The sequence below is a fragment of the Geotrypetes seraphini genome, chromosome 4, assembly GCF_902459505.1.
Source record: "Geotrypetes seraphini chromosome 4, aGeoSer1.1, whole genome shotgun sequence".
NCBI lineage: Eukaryota > Metazoa > Chordata > Amphibia > Gymnophiona > Dermophiidae > Geotrypetes > Geotrypetes seraphini.
This window is the reverse complement of record NC_047087.1, coordinates 325,346,635-325,363,861: the sequence shown is the minus strand read 5'-3', so window position 1 is coordinate 325,363,861 and position 17,227 is coordinate 325,346,635. Positions and strand designations below refer to the sequence as shown.

At 45.8% G+C, this 17,227-nt stretch overlaps 1 protein-coding gene across 3 annotated transcripts in view; it reads right to left on the bottom strand.

The window, feature by feature from the left end:
* Positions 1-4,766: 4,766 nt before the first annotated feature.
* The window catches only part of EEF1AKMT2 (EEF1A lysine methyltransferase 2), a 117,481-nt gene continuing 105,020 nt past the window's right edge, over positions 4,767-17,227 (bottom strand). For 2 of the 3 annotated variants that reach the window (XM_033943015.1, XM_033943016.1), the window contains one exon: positions 4,767-4,932. In XM_033943015.1, coding sequence (XP_033798906.1) covers positions 4,814-4,932 — 119 coding nt within the window. In that variant the 3' untranslated portion in view covers positions 4,767-4,813. The remainder of the gene's footprint in view (positions 4,933-17,227) is intronic. The other variant, XR_004539299.1, reaches the window with a different exon arrangement.

The following is a 17,227-nucleotide window of genomic DNA, read 5'->3' as shown; positions in this document are numbered from 1 at the left end:
ACCTGACTGCAGCCTTTGACCTAGTTGATCACAATATCCTTCTGCAAATCTTGGACGCAATAGGCATCTCTGATAAAGTATACTCTTGGTTTGAAGGCTTCCTAAAATCCAGAACCTACAACGTAAAATCAAACAACAAAAAATCAGAACCTTGGTCAAACCCCTGCGGAGTTCCACAGGGTTCCCCACTATCCCCCACCCTCTTCGACCTATACACTGCTTCTCTCGGAACACATCTGAACAATCTAGGTATAACCACCTATAGCTACGCGGACGACATTACCATCCTCATATCTTATGATCAGCCTAAACCCACCATGCCAAACATCCTACACCGAACACTTAATACAGTTATGATCTGGATGAAAGATCACAAACTTAAACTCAACCCAGACAAAACTAAATTCATCCTCTTCGAAAATAACAAAATCCAAACCTCAATCAATTTAGAACTCAACTCAATCAACTATCCCATCCAAACCACCATAAAACTACTAGGAATGACCATAGACAGATGCTGTACCATGCAACCGCAAATAAACAAAACAATCCAGAAATCCTTCACAATCATGAGAAATCTGAGACAAGTCCGGAAATTCTTTGAAAGAAATCAATTCCAGCTTATAGTACAATCCCTAATCCTAGGACTGCTAGACTACTGCAACATCCTTTTCCTCCCATGCCCTGCTACTATGATCAAACAACTTCAAACAATCCAAAATACAGCCTTGAGACTCATCTTCTCATTGAGAAAATATGACCACATCACAGAAGCTTATATCAAATCACATTGGCTACCAATCCAAGAAAGAATACAATTCAAATTCTACTGCATGCTATTTAAATCCCTAAATGGAGATAGTCCTTCTTACCTGAATAACCGCCTCAACCAAGCATCCACACTCAGACACAGAAAAGCGCACTCCCCATTCATACCTCCTCCAATCAATGAAGTAAAAAGATCAAAACTAGCCACTCAAGCCGCAAAACTGGATATCCGGATCTCCAACCTGTTGATGACCACATCAGACTATAAGACATTCAGAAAAGAAATAAAAATAATACTTTTTAAGAAATTCCTAAATCAGCCCTAACTCCACCTACTATTAACAACGCCAAAATAGACAAAAAATCTACCCTCACTACACCAGCAATAACAACTATGCTACTAATGTAACCTCCATTTACACACTTCCTATAAACTATATTTATCCTTGCCCCGAAATTATCTATTTACCACTCTAATTTATCATCGGTTCCTCCATTGTAACCCCGTTTATAAATCTTTTGTAAGCCGCCTTGAACCGCAAGGTAATGGCGGAATAGAAATCCCTAATGTAATGTAATGTAATAATCAATGGGTTAATAACATCATTGGGTGGAAAAGATACATTGACGATGTTTTTCTGTTATGGAAAGGCTCAAACCAACAACTTAAATTGTTCTTTGAATGGGTCAATACAAGGGATACCCATATACAGTTCACTATGCAGCAATCCGCGGTAGGCATTAATTTTTTGGATACATGGGTTTCCATACAGCAAAGGAAATTGGAAACCAAATTATATATAAAACCAACAGATACCTTCAGTCTATTGGAATATAGCAGTTGTCATCCTGCAATGCTCAAAGACAGTTTACCTTTTTCCCAATTTCTAAGATACCGGAGGATCTGTTCCCATACCCAGGACTTTAAGTCTTCAGCCAAACAACTTTCTAAGTCTTTATCCGATAGAGGCTACCCGAAAAAGGTTTTAAAAACCTGTTATCGAAGGGCGAAAAATAACCATCAAGAATGGCTATTACATCAGGATAGTAACCAAAGAACATCACAGGACAATAAAGAACAGCTGATGACTTGTGTCCTTAGACATAACACTCAGTCTCAACAATTATCCAATATTATTCACAATCATTGGAGAATGCTACAGGGATGTCCATGTTTTGAAGATGTCCATTTGCGTCTGGCTTACACTAGGTCTCGCAACCTTAAAGAACATTTAAGTCTTAAACCAGATGTATATATTCCGTGGGAGAGTTCCCATGGTAATCACTCTAGTTGTGGCAGTTGTCAAATCTGTCTATTGACAATTCAAGGGTCTTCATTCGAAAACCCGTTGAATCATAGAGTATATACTTTAAGATACAAAACATCGTGCAGGTCTGACCACGTGGTTTATATGATCAAATGTCCCTGTTTTAAAATCTATATAGGGAAAACCACAAGACAATTTAGAGTACGCATGTCTGAGCATAAATCATGCTTACATTTGCAGAGAAGAGAGGCTCCTTTAGTAGCACATTGTTTAGCTTACCACCATACTTTTCAACAACTGACATGTATGGTCATTGATCAAGTTCCGGAATCATGCACAGGAGGGGATAGGGGGGAAAAATTACTTCAAATGGAACAAAAATGGATAGATAGGCTCCATAGAGTACAACCCAAAGGTCTCAATATATCACTAAATTGGCAAGTCTTTTTTAATTAAGGGAGTAAAACCTTTCCTTTATTTATCACATTTAAATTTAATTCGTTTTGAAAGAGTTTTCTGAAAGGATATCAAAAGGTCCCGATATGACATCAGACGCTGCCAGCGATCTTTAAATGTTGAAGGTCGCGGCGGGTTTCATAGCTACTTTCCTCCTAATAAGACAGTGGGGAGAACCGGTATAGCCCGTAGCTTGGCAAATAGAATCTAGCATAGCTCCGAATTTGTAAGTAAAGCATTTTTTACCACTCCAATATCATTTCAACTTGCAGTGTTTTTACTAAAACCAAGAAAGGTGGGGTTTCAAGATGTATTTTCTAAGGACATATTTACCAAGAAGTTTTAAGCTATTACAAAATGATGTAATTGAAATGAAGATGTTTATTTGTTCTCTTTGTAGAAGTGCTGCTGAACAATTTGCTGCTCTGAAGAAGCCCTTGGTAAATCTATATGGGCGAAACGGAGATCTTCCATCGAACCGGGTGTGGGCGTTTGTCTGCTCTTGATTTTGAGCTAAGTACCACACGTTTTCAGCACATTTAATAGAATAATAACCAAATATAACATAAAAATAAGTATTTAAATTAAAGTATCAATTTTATAACTAACAAAAAGGCTCACAGAGAAAATAAGACAATATTCGATGATAGCCCTAGTAACGGTTTAACAACCATGACTAGCTCTAGTAGTTGACTGTGGGCTCTTGAGAAATTTAGTCTTCGTCTCTGCTAGTGAGCTAGTGAGACTTCTTAGTTTCATTGTTGGCCTAGTACGGTGTTTGAGTACGGTCACTACTACTTTTGAGTGAGAGAGTATTGTAATTTAACAAGACATTTACATGGGAATTTAAGGTAAAAAGATGCCTCATGAGCTAAGACTCTAGTTCTTAATTTCAAAAATTATTTCCTTCTTAGTTGCATAGCTCTTGAGACATCAGGAAAAATTCAGACCAAATCGCCACAAAATTTTATCAACCTATTTTTAAAGTAAAGTTTCATAATTAACATTTTATGGAATTTCTATCTACAAGGATTCCACACTGCTGTCTATGTCATGCAGAATGTTTATTTTATTTGATTCAATTCTCTCTTTTACATATAGCGCAAACCCCCCTCCAAGTTGATCTACTCTATCCTTGCGATATAATTTGTGCCCAGGTAACACAGTGTCCCATTGATTGTCCTCCTTCCACCAGCTCTACGAGATGCCTATTATATCTAATTCATCTTCAGTGCTATATACTCTAACTCTCCTATTTTATTTTTTAGGCTTCTAGCATTTGCATACAGACACTTGAGAAGATGGAAAATTTGAGTCTTTTACTCTGCCTTCCTCTTAAACCCTCCTGGCTTTCTTTCACCATTATTGGAACCTCTCTACTGGGACTCTCTAAATATCATGTTTCAATAGTATCCTCCAAGGATACCTCACACCAAACCATCCGCTCCTGGGCGACTGTCGGCTTTCCCCCCACATCTCAGTTTAAAAACTGCTTTATCTCCTTTTTAAACGTTAGCAAAGTTAAGGTGGAGTCCATCCTATCAGAACAAGTTCTCCCTTTCCTAGAAGGTTGCCCATTTCCTAACAAATCTAAATCCCTCATCCCTGCACCATCATTTCCACCATGCATTGAGACTTCGGAGCTCATTCTTGCGACTTCCTCTCTCTGTTCCTTTACTTCCTTCATGAGGGATTCAAGATGAAGACAGCTTGCACATGGAACCACTCCCTCTGTCTGCACTGCTGATTGCCATCAACACTGGCGGGACATGGGTCACTCAGAGCATGAGTTACAATTTGTGGTACTAGAGGCTCCTGTCATGCACCGTGGAGGGAACCTCAAAACCTGGCTATGGAAGGAAGAAGAGTCCTGGATTTACAGATGGCAAACAGCAGTGCCTCACGGGTTTAACTGTGAGGTTGAATGGTGGGCATTTCTATACCATCTACTATCCCTTCCTCTCCCTTATGTACTTCTCACAAGCTTTCTTAAATTCAAATACGTTTTCATCTCCACTGGGAGGCTGTTCCATGCATTCATTTTATTCTATTCATGAAAAAGTATTTTCTGAGGTTTTTTTCTCTCCCCAGCTTTAATATTTGATTTCAGGATAGGACCAAATACAGAAAAAGTGCAAGTTTATGAAATGCCTGAGGTCCTAGATTACACCGTAGAATAGTAGAGATATAACTTTAATTCAAAGAATTTGTGAAAATCCAGCAGCCCATGCTTGATGCAGTGTTTTTTTCATTCTATTTGTTCTCTTTTCTTTGCACAGTTTGAGGCCTTCCCTATAGATGATTCAAGTTTCAAAATGAGTTTATTGCATTTTTGCTAACATCTGAGAATTTTTCTTAAACACCAGAACTGTAACGCTGTTTCCAGTCCGTCCTCCGAAAGTGAACTTGGATGATGGCAGCTCCTCCAGAAATTCAAATCCTGCCAAACAAAAAATAATTGGTTTGCATACGTCAGTTACATTTAAACCAGAACTCTGGCTTAAAAGCAAAGCAAGAATTAGGTCAATAAAACTCAGAATTTATTAATCATCTAATACTTGGAAGGCTCCCTGCTTTATCCTCCCCATCTGAACAGACCTTTTCTAGTAGAAGCTGATCACAGCAGTGTACCGTAAAGATGTGGCGTAGAGAGTGAAACAGTCCTCCCAGGCCTTTGAATGGTATATGACAACTGGGTCTAGGAGTACAGTGTATACCAACTCAGACCACAGTCGCTGCATCTTTACTGCACACTCTTACAATCAAGTCTCTGTCTGACTACTGTTTTGGGAAGGGAAGTGAGAGCAGACCAAAAACCAGGGAAGCCCACTGTACCTCCTCCTGAACCTTCCATTGCGATTATAAGCCCTCTGGGGACAGGAAAATGCTTAGTGTACCTGAATATAAACTTGTCTTTAACTACAATATAAAAATGCACACTCAATACAAAATCCCAATCCTTCAATCTCAAAACCAGCACTTAGGGGCTTGTGGTTTAAAGATGCTGCTGATAGTCAATCCTTCTTAATGAAAACTGGCAATACTGGACAAATATGGACCAGTTGTAATCTCTCAAGTGATTTCTAGTTCCATTCAGGTCTCAAGAAGACTTTAGTCCCAGCAACACGATACCTTTACACTAGAAGTTCCAAAAGTGATTATAGGCAATAGAAATATGAAACCCTCCCCGCTCTACTAACGAAAAAGAAGGGATTATAAGAACTTAAAATGGATCACATGTAACACACAATAACCCTCAGAAGAATACACGCCAATAAAATGTATATATGTGAATGCATGATCAGCTTGTAATAAGACCTTGATTTTGAGTGTCCTGATAGCTAGATACCAGTTTGGGATAGCATGCTTAACAGAAACATGGATCCCTGATGATAACTCTCCAGGTCTAGTTAACCTCTGTCCACCGGGATACAAAGTGATTCATTGCCCCAGAAAGACAAAGAGAAATGAGGTCTACTCATATAAATCAATTCTTTCAGTAACAACACGACCTCTAAATGCTCTTAAGATCTACAACTTACCTCTCTAGCTAATCATTGTAATTCTGTCTTTTTTAAATTAACCTTTGTAATCCGCCTTGAACCGCAAGGAAATGGCGGAATAGAAATCCCTAATGTAATGTAATGTAATGTAATTAACATTATTAGATAGTAATAATGACCAGGGTTTAGAATATATGATCTGCAGTATGAAGAGTCGAGAAGGGGAAAAGATTTAGGAATACTATTAAACATAGAAAGATGACGGCAGAAAAGGGCTATAGCCCATCAAGTCTGCCCACTCTACCGACCCACCCCATTAAGTCTGTGTGCTAATGACCCAGTTCCTTAACTCGACCTTCGTAGGGATCCCACCTAGATTTCCCATTTATTCTTAAAGTCAAGCACGCTGGTAATTGGAAAAAGGTAGAGGATAGATTGTTTAATCGCTCATTATGCCACAACCTTCAGTCACTTGATAATTTTAGGAAACTTAAACTTACATTTAGACATACTTGACGACCCCCAAAACCCATACCTTTAAACACCTACTGGAGCAACTCAACTTTACTACTTTTCCATGCAATCCTACTCGTAACAATGGTCACTGTCTAGACTTCATAGCTGGTACAATCAAACCTCGGTTTGCAAGCAACGCGGTTTGTGAGTGTTTTGTAAGACGAGCAAAACATTCCCGTAATTTTTAACTCACAAAATGATTGTTGTCGCGATATACGAGCATGTATGCGTGCAAGTGCAACACGCAAGCATGTTGATGAGTGTGATTCTGCTTGGGTCCTGACTCGGCTCAGCAGATTTCCCACCCTGACCCCCTCCCCCCAAAGTCAGCGGCTGCAGTAAAATCTGTTTGGGAGAGGGAGAGAAGGATGACCAGTGCACATCTTACGCGCACAACTTATCCCTCACACCAGCCAGTTTTGGGGATGTGGAACAAATCATCCGAGTTTCCATTACTTCCTATGGGGAAATTCGCTTTGATATACAAGCGCTTTGCATTACGAGCATGCTTCTGGAACGAATTATGCTTGCAAACCAAGATACCACTGTACATCAAAAAATTTAAATTTCCCCATACTAGACCATTTTACATAAGAACATAAGAATTGCCGCTGCTGGGTCAGACCGGTAGTCCATCATGCCGAGCGGTTTAGGCAGCCTGGCAGTGACGTATGACTTAAACTCTGGCATGAACCCCTTTGAAGTAGGGAAACCTTTCAAATAGGATACCCCTAGGTTACTACCTAGCACAGCCGGGGTGTGTTCCTTTATAGAAAATCCATGAGTCAGAATGGCTTTAGTGAAAATTATGAGCTTTATTAGGCCACTGGCCTCAGCAACACAATGCAATCCCGGTTCCACCGGTGGCATGAAACTTTATACACTATCAATGACTTCTTCAAAACAAAACATAATTCAATTTGCTCTGGGCTTATCAAATAAATCACAGTCCTAGTATTTCTCTTCACCAGAGTCTTATAATTGTGTGGGCTATCTGCCATCAAAGTCCAAGGTTCTTTCAGCTTTAAATATGTCCAGTTGAAAATAGCTAGCTGGGAAATATTCAATAAGCTTGAGCTATATTTATCAAGCAACAATGGAGTAGTCTTCTAGTCAGAGTTTAAGGCATGCAGGGTTAATTGTCTTTCACAGGTTGCTATAGTAATCAGCTAACAGCTGTAAGCATGCATGGAGGTTTGGTAACATGAAACCAGAGCAATTCCAGAGTCTTTCTGCACAGCGTTTGTTTTAGCTAAGCTAAGGTTTGTACAGAAACATATAGGCTCTTCTGCTTTACCCAGCCATGCAATCATGAAGCAAACATGGCAGTTTCCACTATTATAACTCCTGCCATAACATTTCCCCATTTACCAGTGAGACAGCAGAGAAACAGCAAGGTAAAAGAACCTTTCCCTTTGGACTCACAGTTCTTATGCAATCTCCATTTGTTCAGGCTGTGTTTCAAACAGAACACTACTCTCTTCAATCACCATGGGCTCAGGCATACAGGATTCTGAAGGAGAGTTCCCAACCTGTTCCTCCTTCATGTCCCAATCAGACTCAGCAAGCTGCCCTGGCTGCTTCCAGGCAAGCACAGCCTCATGCTGGGCTCCCTGCCTCTGCACTCCTCCTGACTCGAGGGCTCTCCTGGTTCCTTCCTCTTCCGTCCTTAGCTCTCTACAGAGCCTCGCTTTAAGCTGAGGGAAGAAACCACTCCCCTGTAGCTGCAGAGGGGGGGAGGATTTCCTTCCCTCTGCTTGTAACGTTTCTCTCAGGGAAAACTACTTGCCTGCCTTCTGTCTCCCAGGTACTAGATGAATGAGAGAGCAGAGATTTCTGCCTTTGCTTAGGCACTACTTTAGGTAAAGCAAAGCTTTCTTGTTCTGTCTCCATGTCTTCCTCACTGGTTACAGGGTTGTCATCCCTTCTGCATCAGGGTTTGTATGATTTATTATATTTCCCTGTGATAAACCTTGGAGATGCAGTAGGTTTGTCACAACTCCTAAGTCCCTTTCCTGGGAGGTCTCTCCAAGTACCGCCCCGGACATCCTGTATTCATGCATGAGATTTTTGTTACCAACATGCATCACTTCACACTTATCCACATTGAACCTCATCTGCCATGTTGATGCCCATTCCTCGAGCCTGATTATGTCACGTTGAAGTTCTTCGCAATCCACCTGCATCTTCACTACTCTGAATAACTTCATATTGTCCGCAAATTTAATCACCTCACTCGTCGTACCTATGTCCAGATCATTTATAAAGATGTTGCAGAGCATGGGTTCAAGCACCGAGCCCTGTGGCACCCCACTGGTGATGCTCTTCCAGTCCGAGTACTGTCCATTTACCTCCCACTCTCTGTTTCCTGTGCTCCAGTCAGTATTTCACCCTTGATTCCATGGCTTGCAATTTTCCGAAGTAGTCGTTCATGCAGATGTCCTCTTTAAGCTCAATACATTAAAGAGGACATCAAAACCACCAGGATCACAGATGTCAAGTACACCGGGGAGTCCCTCTGGGTAAACCTGGCAAGAGGCAGAGAAAAATGCCTGTATCTAGGTGTGGTATACAGACCCCCAAGACAACTGGAAGACATGGACGCAGAATTAATTGAAGACATAGAGAATATCACTCTACGAGGAGAAGCTGTACTGCTAGGGGACTTCAATATGCCTGATGCAGACTGGAACTCATTTTCAGCGACAACCAGCGGTAGCAGGAGGCTCTTAACCTCCATAAAGGGAGCATGTCTCAAACAAATGGTAACGGAGCCCACTAGGGCCCAGGCAATCCTCGACCTGGTACTCACCAACAGGGAAAGCGTCTCAGTAGGAGATACACTAGCCTCCAGCGACCACAACATAGTATGGTTCAACCTTAGGAAAGGCTTCCCTAGATCAAACACGAAAACAAAGGTACTCAATATCCGGGGCACAGACTTCGCATGCATGGGAGATTTTGTCCATCGGACGCTGCAGGACCAAGCGGACACCGATGATGTAGAAGCTAAGTGGGTAACATTGAAATCAACCATACATGAAGCAACTAGCCGCTTCATAAAATCAGTAAATAAACGACAAAGAAACAATAAACCCCAATGGTTCACCGCAGAGATCTCGCACCTCATTAAGGAGAAGAAAAAAGTGTTTCTCTCCTACAGGTGCACGGAGAAAAGAGAGGCAAAGGTAGAATATAGGACCAGGTCTACAGCGGTCAAAATGGCAGTTAGGGAGGCAAAACTTCGAGTGGAAGAAATTCTGGCAAAAAACATTAAAAAGGGGGACAAATCCTTCTTCAGGTATATTAGTGACAGAAAAATGAACACAGGCGGGATAGTACGCCTTAGAAGACCGGACGGAAGTTATGTGGAAGCAGATTCCGATAAAGCCGAACTACTGAATGAATACTTCTGCTCAGTCTTCACCTGTGAGGCACCGGGACACGGTCCGCAGTTGAAGGCAACACAAAGCACAGAAGACCCGTTTCAGAATTTTGAGTTCACACCAGGTGAAGTTTACAGTGAACTGGCAAGACTCAAGGTGAACAAAGCCATGAGACCAGACAATTTGCACCCAAGAGTGCTCAGAGAATTGAGCGATGTCCTGGCGAAACCGTTGGCTGAGCTATTCAATCTCTCCCTAAATAAGGGGAAAGTTCCCCTGGACTGGAAATTAGCTAATGTCGTTCCTCTGCATAAAAAGGGTTGCAGGGCAGAGGCTGCGAATTATAGACCGGTGAGTCTCACATCAATAGTGTGCAAACTCATGGAAACACTAATTAAAAGCAAATTGGACACGATCTTGAATGAAGGGAATCTTCGGGATCCCAGTCAGCATGGATTCACCACGGGTAGGTCCTGCCAATCCAATCTCATCAGCTTCTTTGACTGGGTAACAAGAAAGTTGGACTTGGGAGAGTCTTTGGATGTCGTGTACCTGGACTTCAGTAAAGCTTTTGACAGTGTCCCACACTGCAGGCTGCTAAGCAAGATGGAATCGATGGGTTTAGGAGAGATACTAACTGCATGGGTCAATGATTGGCTGAGTGGCAGACTTCAGAGGGTGATGGTTAATGGTACCCTCTCTAAAACATCAGAGGTGACCAGTAGAGTGCCGCAGGGCTCGGTCCTGGGGTCTACTCCTTTTCAACATATTCATAGGGGATCTGACTCAAGGGCTTCAAGGTAAAATAACACTATTCGCCAATGATGCCAAACTATGTAATATAGTAAGTGAATGCAGTTTACAGAATTATGGGGCGCAGGACCTGCTTACATTGGAAAGTTGGTCCTCAACCTGGCAGCTAGGCTTCAATGCTAAGAAATGTAAGGTCATGCACCTCGGAAGCGGAAATCCATGCAGGACGTACTTCTTGAAAGGAGAAACTTTAACTAGGACTTCAGCAGAACGAGATTTAGGAGTAATCATCAGTGCAGACATGAAAACTGCCAATCAAGTGGAGAAGGCTTCATCTAAGGCAAGGCAGATATTGGGTTGTATCAATAGAAGTTTCGTCAGCCGAAAGCCTGAAGTCATAATGCCGTTGTACAGGGCCATGGTGAGACCTCATCTGGAGTACTGTGTGCAATTCTGGAGGCCACATTACAGTAAAGATGTGCGCAGAATTGAATCGGTTCAGCGGATGGCCACCAGGATGATCTCAGGGCTCAAAGGTCTCTCGTATGAAGAGAGACTGAACAAATTGCAGTTCTACACTCTTGAGGAACGTAGGGAGAGGGGAGACATGATCGAAACATTTAAGTACCTCACGGGACATGTCGAAGTGGAAGATGATATTTTCTTTCTCAATGGACCCTCGGCCACAAGAGGGCACCCGCTCAAACTCAGGGGCGAAAAATTTCATGGCGACACCAGAAAGTATTTCTTCACAGAGAGAGTAGTTGATCATTGGAACAAGCTTCCAGTGCAGGTGATCGAGGCAGACAGCGTGCCAGACTTTAAGAATAAATGGGATACCCATGTGGGATCCCTACGAGGGTCAAGATAAGAAAATTGGGTCATTAGGGCATAGACAGGGGGTGGGTAAGCAGAGTGGGCAAACTTAATGGGCTGTAGCCCTTTTCTGCCATCTTCTATATTTCTATGTTTCTAACCTTGACATAAGAACATAAGAACATAAGCAGTGCCTCCGCCGGGTCAGACCATAGGTCCATCCTGCCCGTCAGTCCGCTCCCGCGGCGGCCCAAACAGGTCACGACCTGTCTGAATCACCAGAAGGGGCTCCCTTGCCACCTTGGTTTCTCATTGAAGTCCTATCTTCCCATCGAAGTCCTAACCCTCCGGTCTTGCACATGCACGACCTGGTTGGGTTTCTATACTTATTACCTGGTTAGCTTTCTATACTTGTGTTACATCCCAGCTCCTCCTTCAGTATCCCACGATCCCTTTATCTCTCAGGAATCCGTCCAATCCCTGTTTGAATCCCTGTACCGTACTCTGCCTGATCACTTCCTCCGGTAGCGCATTCCAAGTGTCCACGACCCTTTGGGTGAAAAAAAACTTCCTTGCATTTGTTTTGAACCTATCTCCCTTCAGTTTCTCCGAATGCCCCCTCGTACTTGTTGTCCCCTTCAGTCTGAAGAATCTGTCCCTATCCACCCTCTCTATGCCCCTCATGATCTTGAAGGTCTCTATCATATCTCCCCTGAGCCTCCTTTTTTCCAGAGAGAAGAGCCCCAGCCTATCCAACCTCTCGGCGTATGGGCAGTGTTCCAGCCCTTTTACCAGTTTCGTTGCTCTCCTTTGGACTCTCTCAAGTACCGCCATGTCCTTCTTGAGGTGCGGCGACCAATACTGAACGCAGTATTCCAGATGTGGACGCACCATCGCTCGATACAATGGCATGATGACTTCCCGCATCCTGGTTGTTATGCCCCTCTTTATGATGCCCAACATCCTGTTGGCTTTTTCGAGGCTGGTGTGCACTGTGCAGATGGCTTCAGTGATGCATCCACCAGCACACCCAAGTCTCTCTCAAGTCTGCTGTCTCCCAACAATGCCCCCCCCAATTTGTAGTTGAACAACGGGTTCTTTTTCCCTATATGCATGACCTTGCATTTTTCCACGTTAAAGCGCATTTGCCATTTCTTTGCCCAGTCTTCCAGCTTGTCCAGGTCCCTTTGCAGGTCCTCACACTCCTCCCTGGACCTAACTCTGCCGCACAATTTGGTATCGTCTTCAAATTTTATAACCTCGCACTTTGCCTCCTTTTCCAGGTCATTGATAAATATGTTGAAGAGTAACGGCCCCAGCACCGATCCCTGTGGCACACCGCTTGTGACTCCCCGCCAGTCAGAATATTGGTCCTTCACTCCGACCCTCTGCAGTCTACCCGACAACCAGTACTTGATCCATCTGTGGACATCCCCTCCCACCCCGTGGTTCCACAGCTTCCTAAGCAGCCTTTCATGTGGCACCTTGTCGAAAGCCTTTTGAAAATCGAGGTAAATGATGTCTATGGGTTCCCCATTGTCCACCCGACTGCTTATTCCCTCAAAGAAGTACAGAAGGTTCGTTAGGCACGATCTTCCCTTACAGAATCCGTGCTGGCTTGTTCTCAGTAGGCCATTCCTCTCGATGTGCTCGCAAATGCCGTCCTTGATCATAGCTTCCACCATCTTCCCTATAATTGAAGTCAGGCTCACCGACATGTAGTTCCCGGGGTCACCCCTCGATCCCTTCTTGAATATAGGTGTGACATTCGCCAATTTCCAGTCCTCTGGTACCTCACCAGTTTTCAAGGATAGGTTGCAAACATGCTGGATTGTGCCCGCTATTTCTTGTCTTAGTTCCTTCAGAACCCTTGGGTGGATCCCGTCCGGGCCCGGTGATTTACCACATTTTAACCTGTCTATCTGTTTGAGGACATCCTCCTTACTTACCTCTATGTGCTCCAATTTTTCGTCTTGTTCCCCACTCATGAGCTCCTCTGAGTCCGGTATATTAGATGTGTCTTTGCTCGTGAAAACCGACGAGAAGAACGTGTTCAACCTTTCAGCTACCTCTTTATCCTCCTTAATCACTCCCTTCCTATCCCCATCGTCCAACGGCCCCACCTCCTCTCTCGCTGGTCGCTTCCCCTTTACGTAACTGAAGAATGCCTTGAAGTTTTTCGCCTCCCTGGCCAGCCCCTCTTCATATTCCCCTTTCGCTTTTCTAACCTCTCGGTGGCATTCCTTTTGGCATTTTCTGTGCGCCTGGTGATTTTCCTCTGTTGGGTCCTTTTTCCATCTCCGGAAGGATACTTTTTTGTCATTTATTGCCCTCTTTACTTCAGTTGACATCCAAACCGGGTCCTTTGATCGCTTGTTCTTGCAGCCTTTCCTGAAACTGGGGACGTACATTTTTTGTGCTTCCTGCAGGGTGTCCCTGAATAGGGTCCAGGCGCTTCCCACAGTCTCCATCCTAAAGATGTTTTTGAGCTTCCTCCCCACCATTTCCCTCATAGCAACATAGTTCCCTTTCTTGAAGTTGAGCGCAGTTGTTGCGATCCTCCTTACTATGGGTGTCCCCCTTTCTAATGTGAATCTGATCGCGTTGTGATCACTGTTGCCTAGTGGTCTTCCCACTTCTACCCCTCTTGCAGGCTCCCCTAATCCGTTTAGGATGAGGTCAAGAGTAGCACCCCCTCACGTCGGTTCTTTGACTAGTTGCTCCATGAAGCAGTCCCTCACAGCTTCTACAAATCCTGTTTCCCTAGTGCAGTTGGAGTGACCCGTACTCCAGTCTATTCCCGGGTAGTTGAAGTCCACCATCACTGTTACACTTCCAGTCCTGCATTCCTGTTTCAGTTTCGCTTCCAAGTCGTGTCCGACTCCTTCTGGCGTACCAGGTGGGCGATAGTACAGCCCCAGTTTTATGCCTGCACCCTTGTTTCCCGGCAATTTGACCCATAGCGATTCCAGCCCCTCAGCCTTCGTTGCCATATCCATCCCGACCGAGTGGATAGAGTCCTTTATATATAGTGCTATGTCTCCCCCCTTCTTGTGGGTCCTGTCCCTCCTGTAGAGCTTGTACCCCAGCAGCGCCACATCCCATTGATTTTCCTCTGTCCACCAGGTTTCTGCAATTCCAATTATATCTAGGTCCTCCCCCTTGGCCACGACTTCTAGTTCACCCATCTTGGCCATGAGGCTTCTTGCATTTGCGTATAAGCACTGCAGGTCCCGTAGGTCCCGTCGTTTTTCCTCCACCTCTGCATTTACCTGGGCCATCTGCCCTTGGATTTCGGGCAGTTCTCCCGTTCCCTGTGCTTCTGCTTTGCCCTCAGCCTTTACCCTCTTAGCTTTCAGCTTCCCCACATTCCCGCCACCCCACTTCCCCGCTTTTCCTCTGGGTTTTCTAGCCCTACCGGCCCCCTCCTGGGCTATCATCCCTTGAGCCTCTGTTTGATCCCCCTCGCCTTGTGGTACCTCTATATTGCCCTCAGCTTTCGCCCTCATGCCACCCAGTCCCCCTGTGTCTCCATGCCCCTTAGTCTTCTCCCAGCAAGCTCCCTTTACCTGATGTTTCCCTCGCTGTCTGATCATAAGATCCTCCGGTCCCTCTGCTTCCTCCCTGCAGTCAGCCCGTTCAGCATCTGTTCTGGATACTGTTGTCCGAAGCGTCAACATCAGATCAGCTGTCGGCTTTCCCCCTCTCCTCAGTTTAAAGCCCTCTCGATCTCCTTCCTCACATTGGCTGCCAGTAGTCTAGTTCCCGCTGTGCTCAGGTGCAGGCCGTCCCGCCGGTAGAGCTTGCTCTTTCGCCAGAAGGACGTCCAGTTCCTCACAAAGTGGAAGCCCTCCTCCTGGCACCATCTCCTCAACCATGCATTCACAGCCTGGAGGTCTGCCTGCCTCTTTGCATCTGCTCTCGGTACAGGCAGGATCTCCGAGAATGCTATCATCCTTGTGCTCCGCTTCAGCTTTCGTCCCAGGACCCTGAACTGGTCAGTCAGTTTGGCCATGCTGAAGTTCCTCCGGCTCACATCATTCGTTCCGACGTGGATTATTACCGCATTCTCCTCTGTCTCTGCTCCGTCCAGGATCCTCTCGATCCTATCAGTGATGTCTCGTGTCTTGGCCCCTGGGAGACAAGTCACTAGCCGGTCCTCCCTTCCTCCTGCTACGTGACTGTCTACCTCTCTCAAGATCGAGTCTCCCACCACAATAGTAGACTTCCCTTTCCTCAGCAACCTCCTCTGCCTCAGGTCCGTGTCCTTGGTGTAGTGCGGTGTCTCTCCCTCGGGGTCCCGGTGAGTCGAGGTCTCCTCCTCTTGCGTGGTTCCTCTGCTAGGTCCTTCCCCGGTGTCGCCTTGTGGATCCTGGGTCTCGTCTGCCGACATCCGTCTGTGCAGCTGCTGGTCCCGTTCCTCCACCTTCCTATAGGCCTCCTCGATGAATCTCTCGAGGTCCCTCACCTGGCCCACAATGGGGCCTGCTCCGTCTGTGTTCTGGGTTGACCAGCTCGTCTCCTCTGTGGTGCACAGTCCCTCCAGTTCCTGGACCCTGACCCTCAATCTGCCGACCTCCATCCTCAGGCTTTCCAGTTCCTGACACCGACTGCATATGTACTCCCGCCTTCCCAAGGGGAGGTAGTCGTACATATTGCACTCTGTGCAGTATACCGGAAAGTACCTCTGGGATCCTGGGTCCTCCATCGCTCTCGTAAAGTGCTGGTGTGCTCCTTCTGATTGGAGCCTGTTATTTTGTTAGCTTCAGAATCCAACTGTCGTCACTGCAGGCGCTTCACAAAGGCGCGCACTAAGGCGCTGTGCTCTTTTAAATGTTCCCTTTCGGTCAGGGAGAGGGGCGGAGCAGGGCTCCCACGCTGCCTCTCTTCGGGAACAATCTGGATACGCTGTCTCCCGCTGGTGGCCTGAAAGGGGGCCCGGCTGGCTGCTGTGCTCTTTTAAATGTTCCCTTTCGGTCAGGGAGAGGGGCGGAGCAGGGCTCCCACGCTGCCTCTCTTCGGGAACAATCTGGATACGCTGTCTCCCGCTGGTGTCCTGAAAGGGGGCCCGGCTGGCTGCTGTGCTCTTTTAAATGTTCCCTTTCGGTCAGGGAGAGGGGCGGAGCAGGGCTCCCACGCTGCCTCTCTTTGGGAACAATCTGAATACGCTGTCTCCCGCTGGTGGCCTGAAAGGGGGCCAGGCTGGCTGCTGTGTTCTTTTAGATGTTCCCTTTCGGTCAGGGAGAGGGGCGGAGCAGGGCTCCCACGCTGCCTCTCTTCGGGAACAATCTGGATACGCTGTCTCCCGCTGGTGGCCTGAAAGGGGGCCCAGCTGGCTGCTGTGCTCTTTTAGATGTTCCCTTTCGGTCAGGGAGAGGGGCGGAGCAGGGCTCCCACGCTGCCTCTCTTCGGGAACAATCTGGATACGCTGTCTCCCGCTGGTGGCCTGAAAGGGGGCCCGGCTGGCTGCTGTGCTCTTTTAGATGTTCCCTTTCGGTCAGGGAGAGGGGCGGAGCAGGGCTCCCACGCTGCCTCTCTTCGGGAACAATCTGGATACGCTGTCTCCCGCTGGTGGCCTGAAAGGGGGCCCGGCTGGCTGCTGTGCTCTTTTAGATGTTCCCTTTCGGTCAGGGAGAGGGGCGGAGCAGGGCTCCCACGCTGCCTCTCTTCGGGAACAATCTGGATACGCTGTCTCCCGCTGGTGGCCTGAAAGGGGGCCCGGCTGGCTGCTGTGCTCTTTTAGATGTTCCCTTTCGGTCAG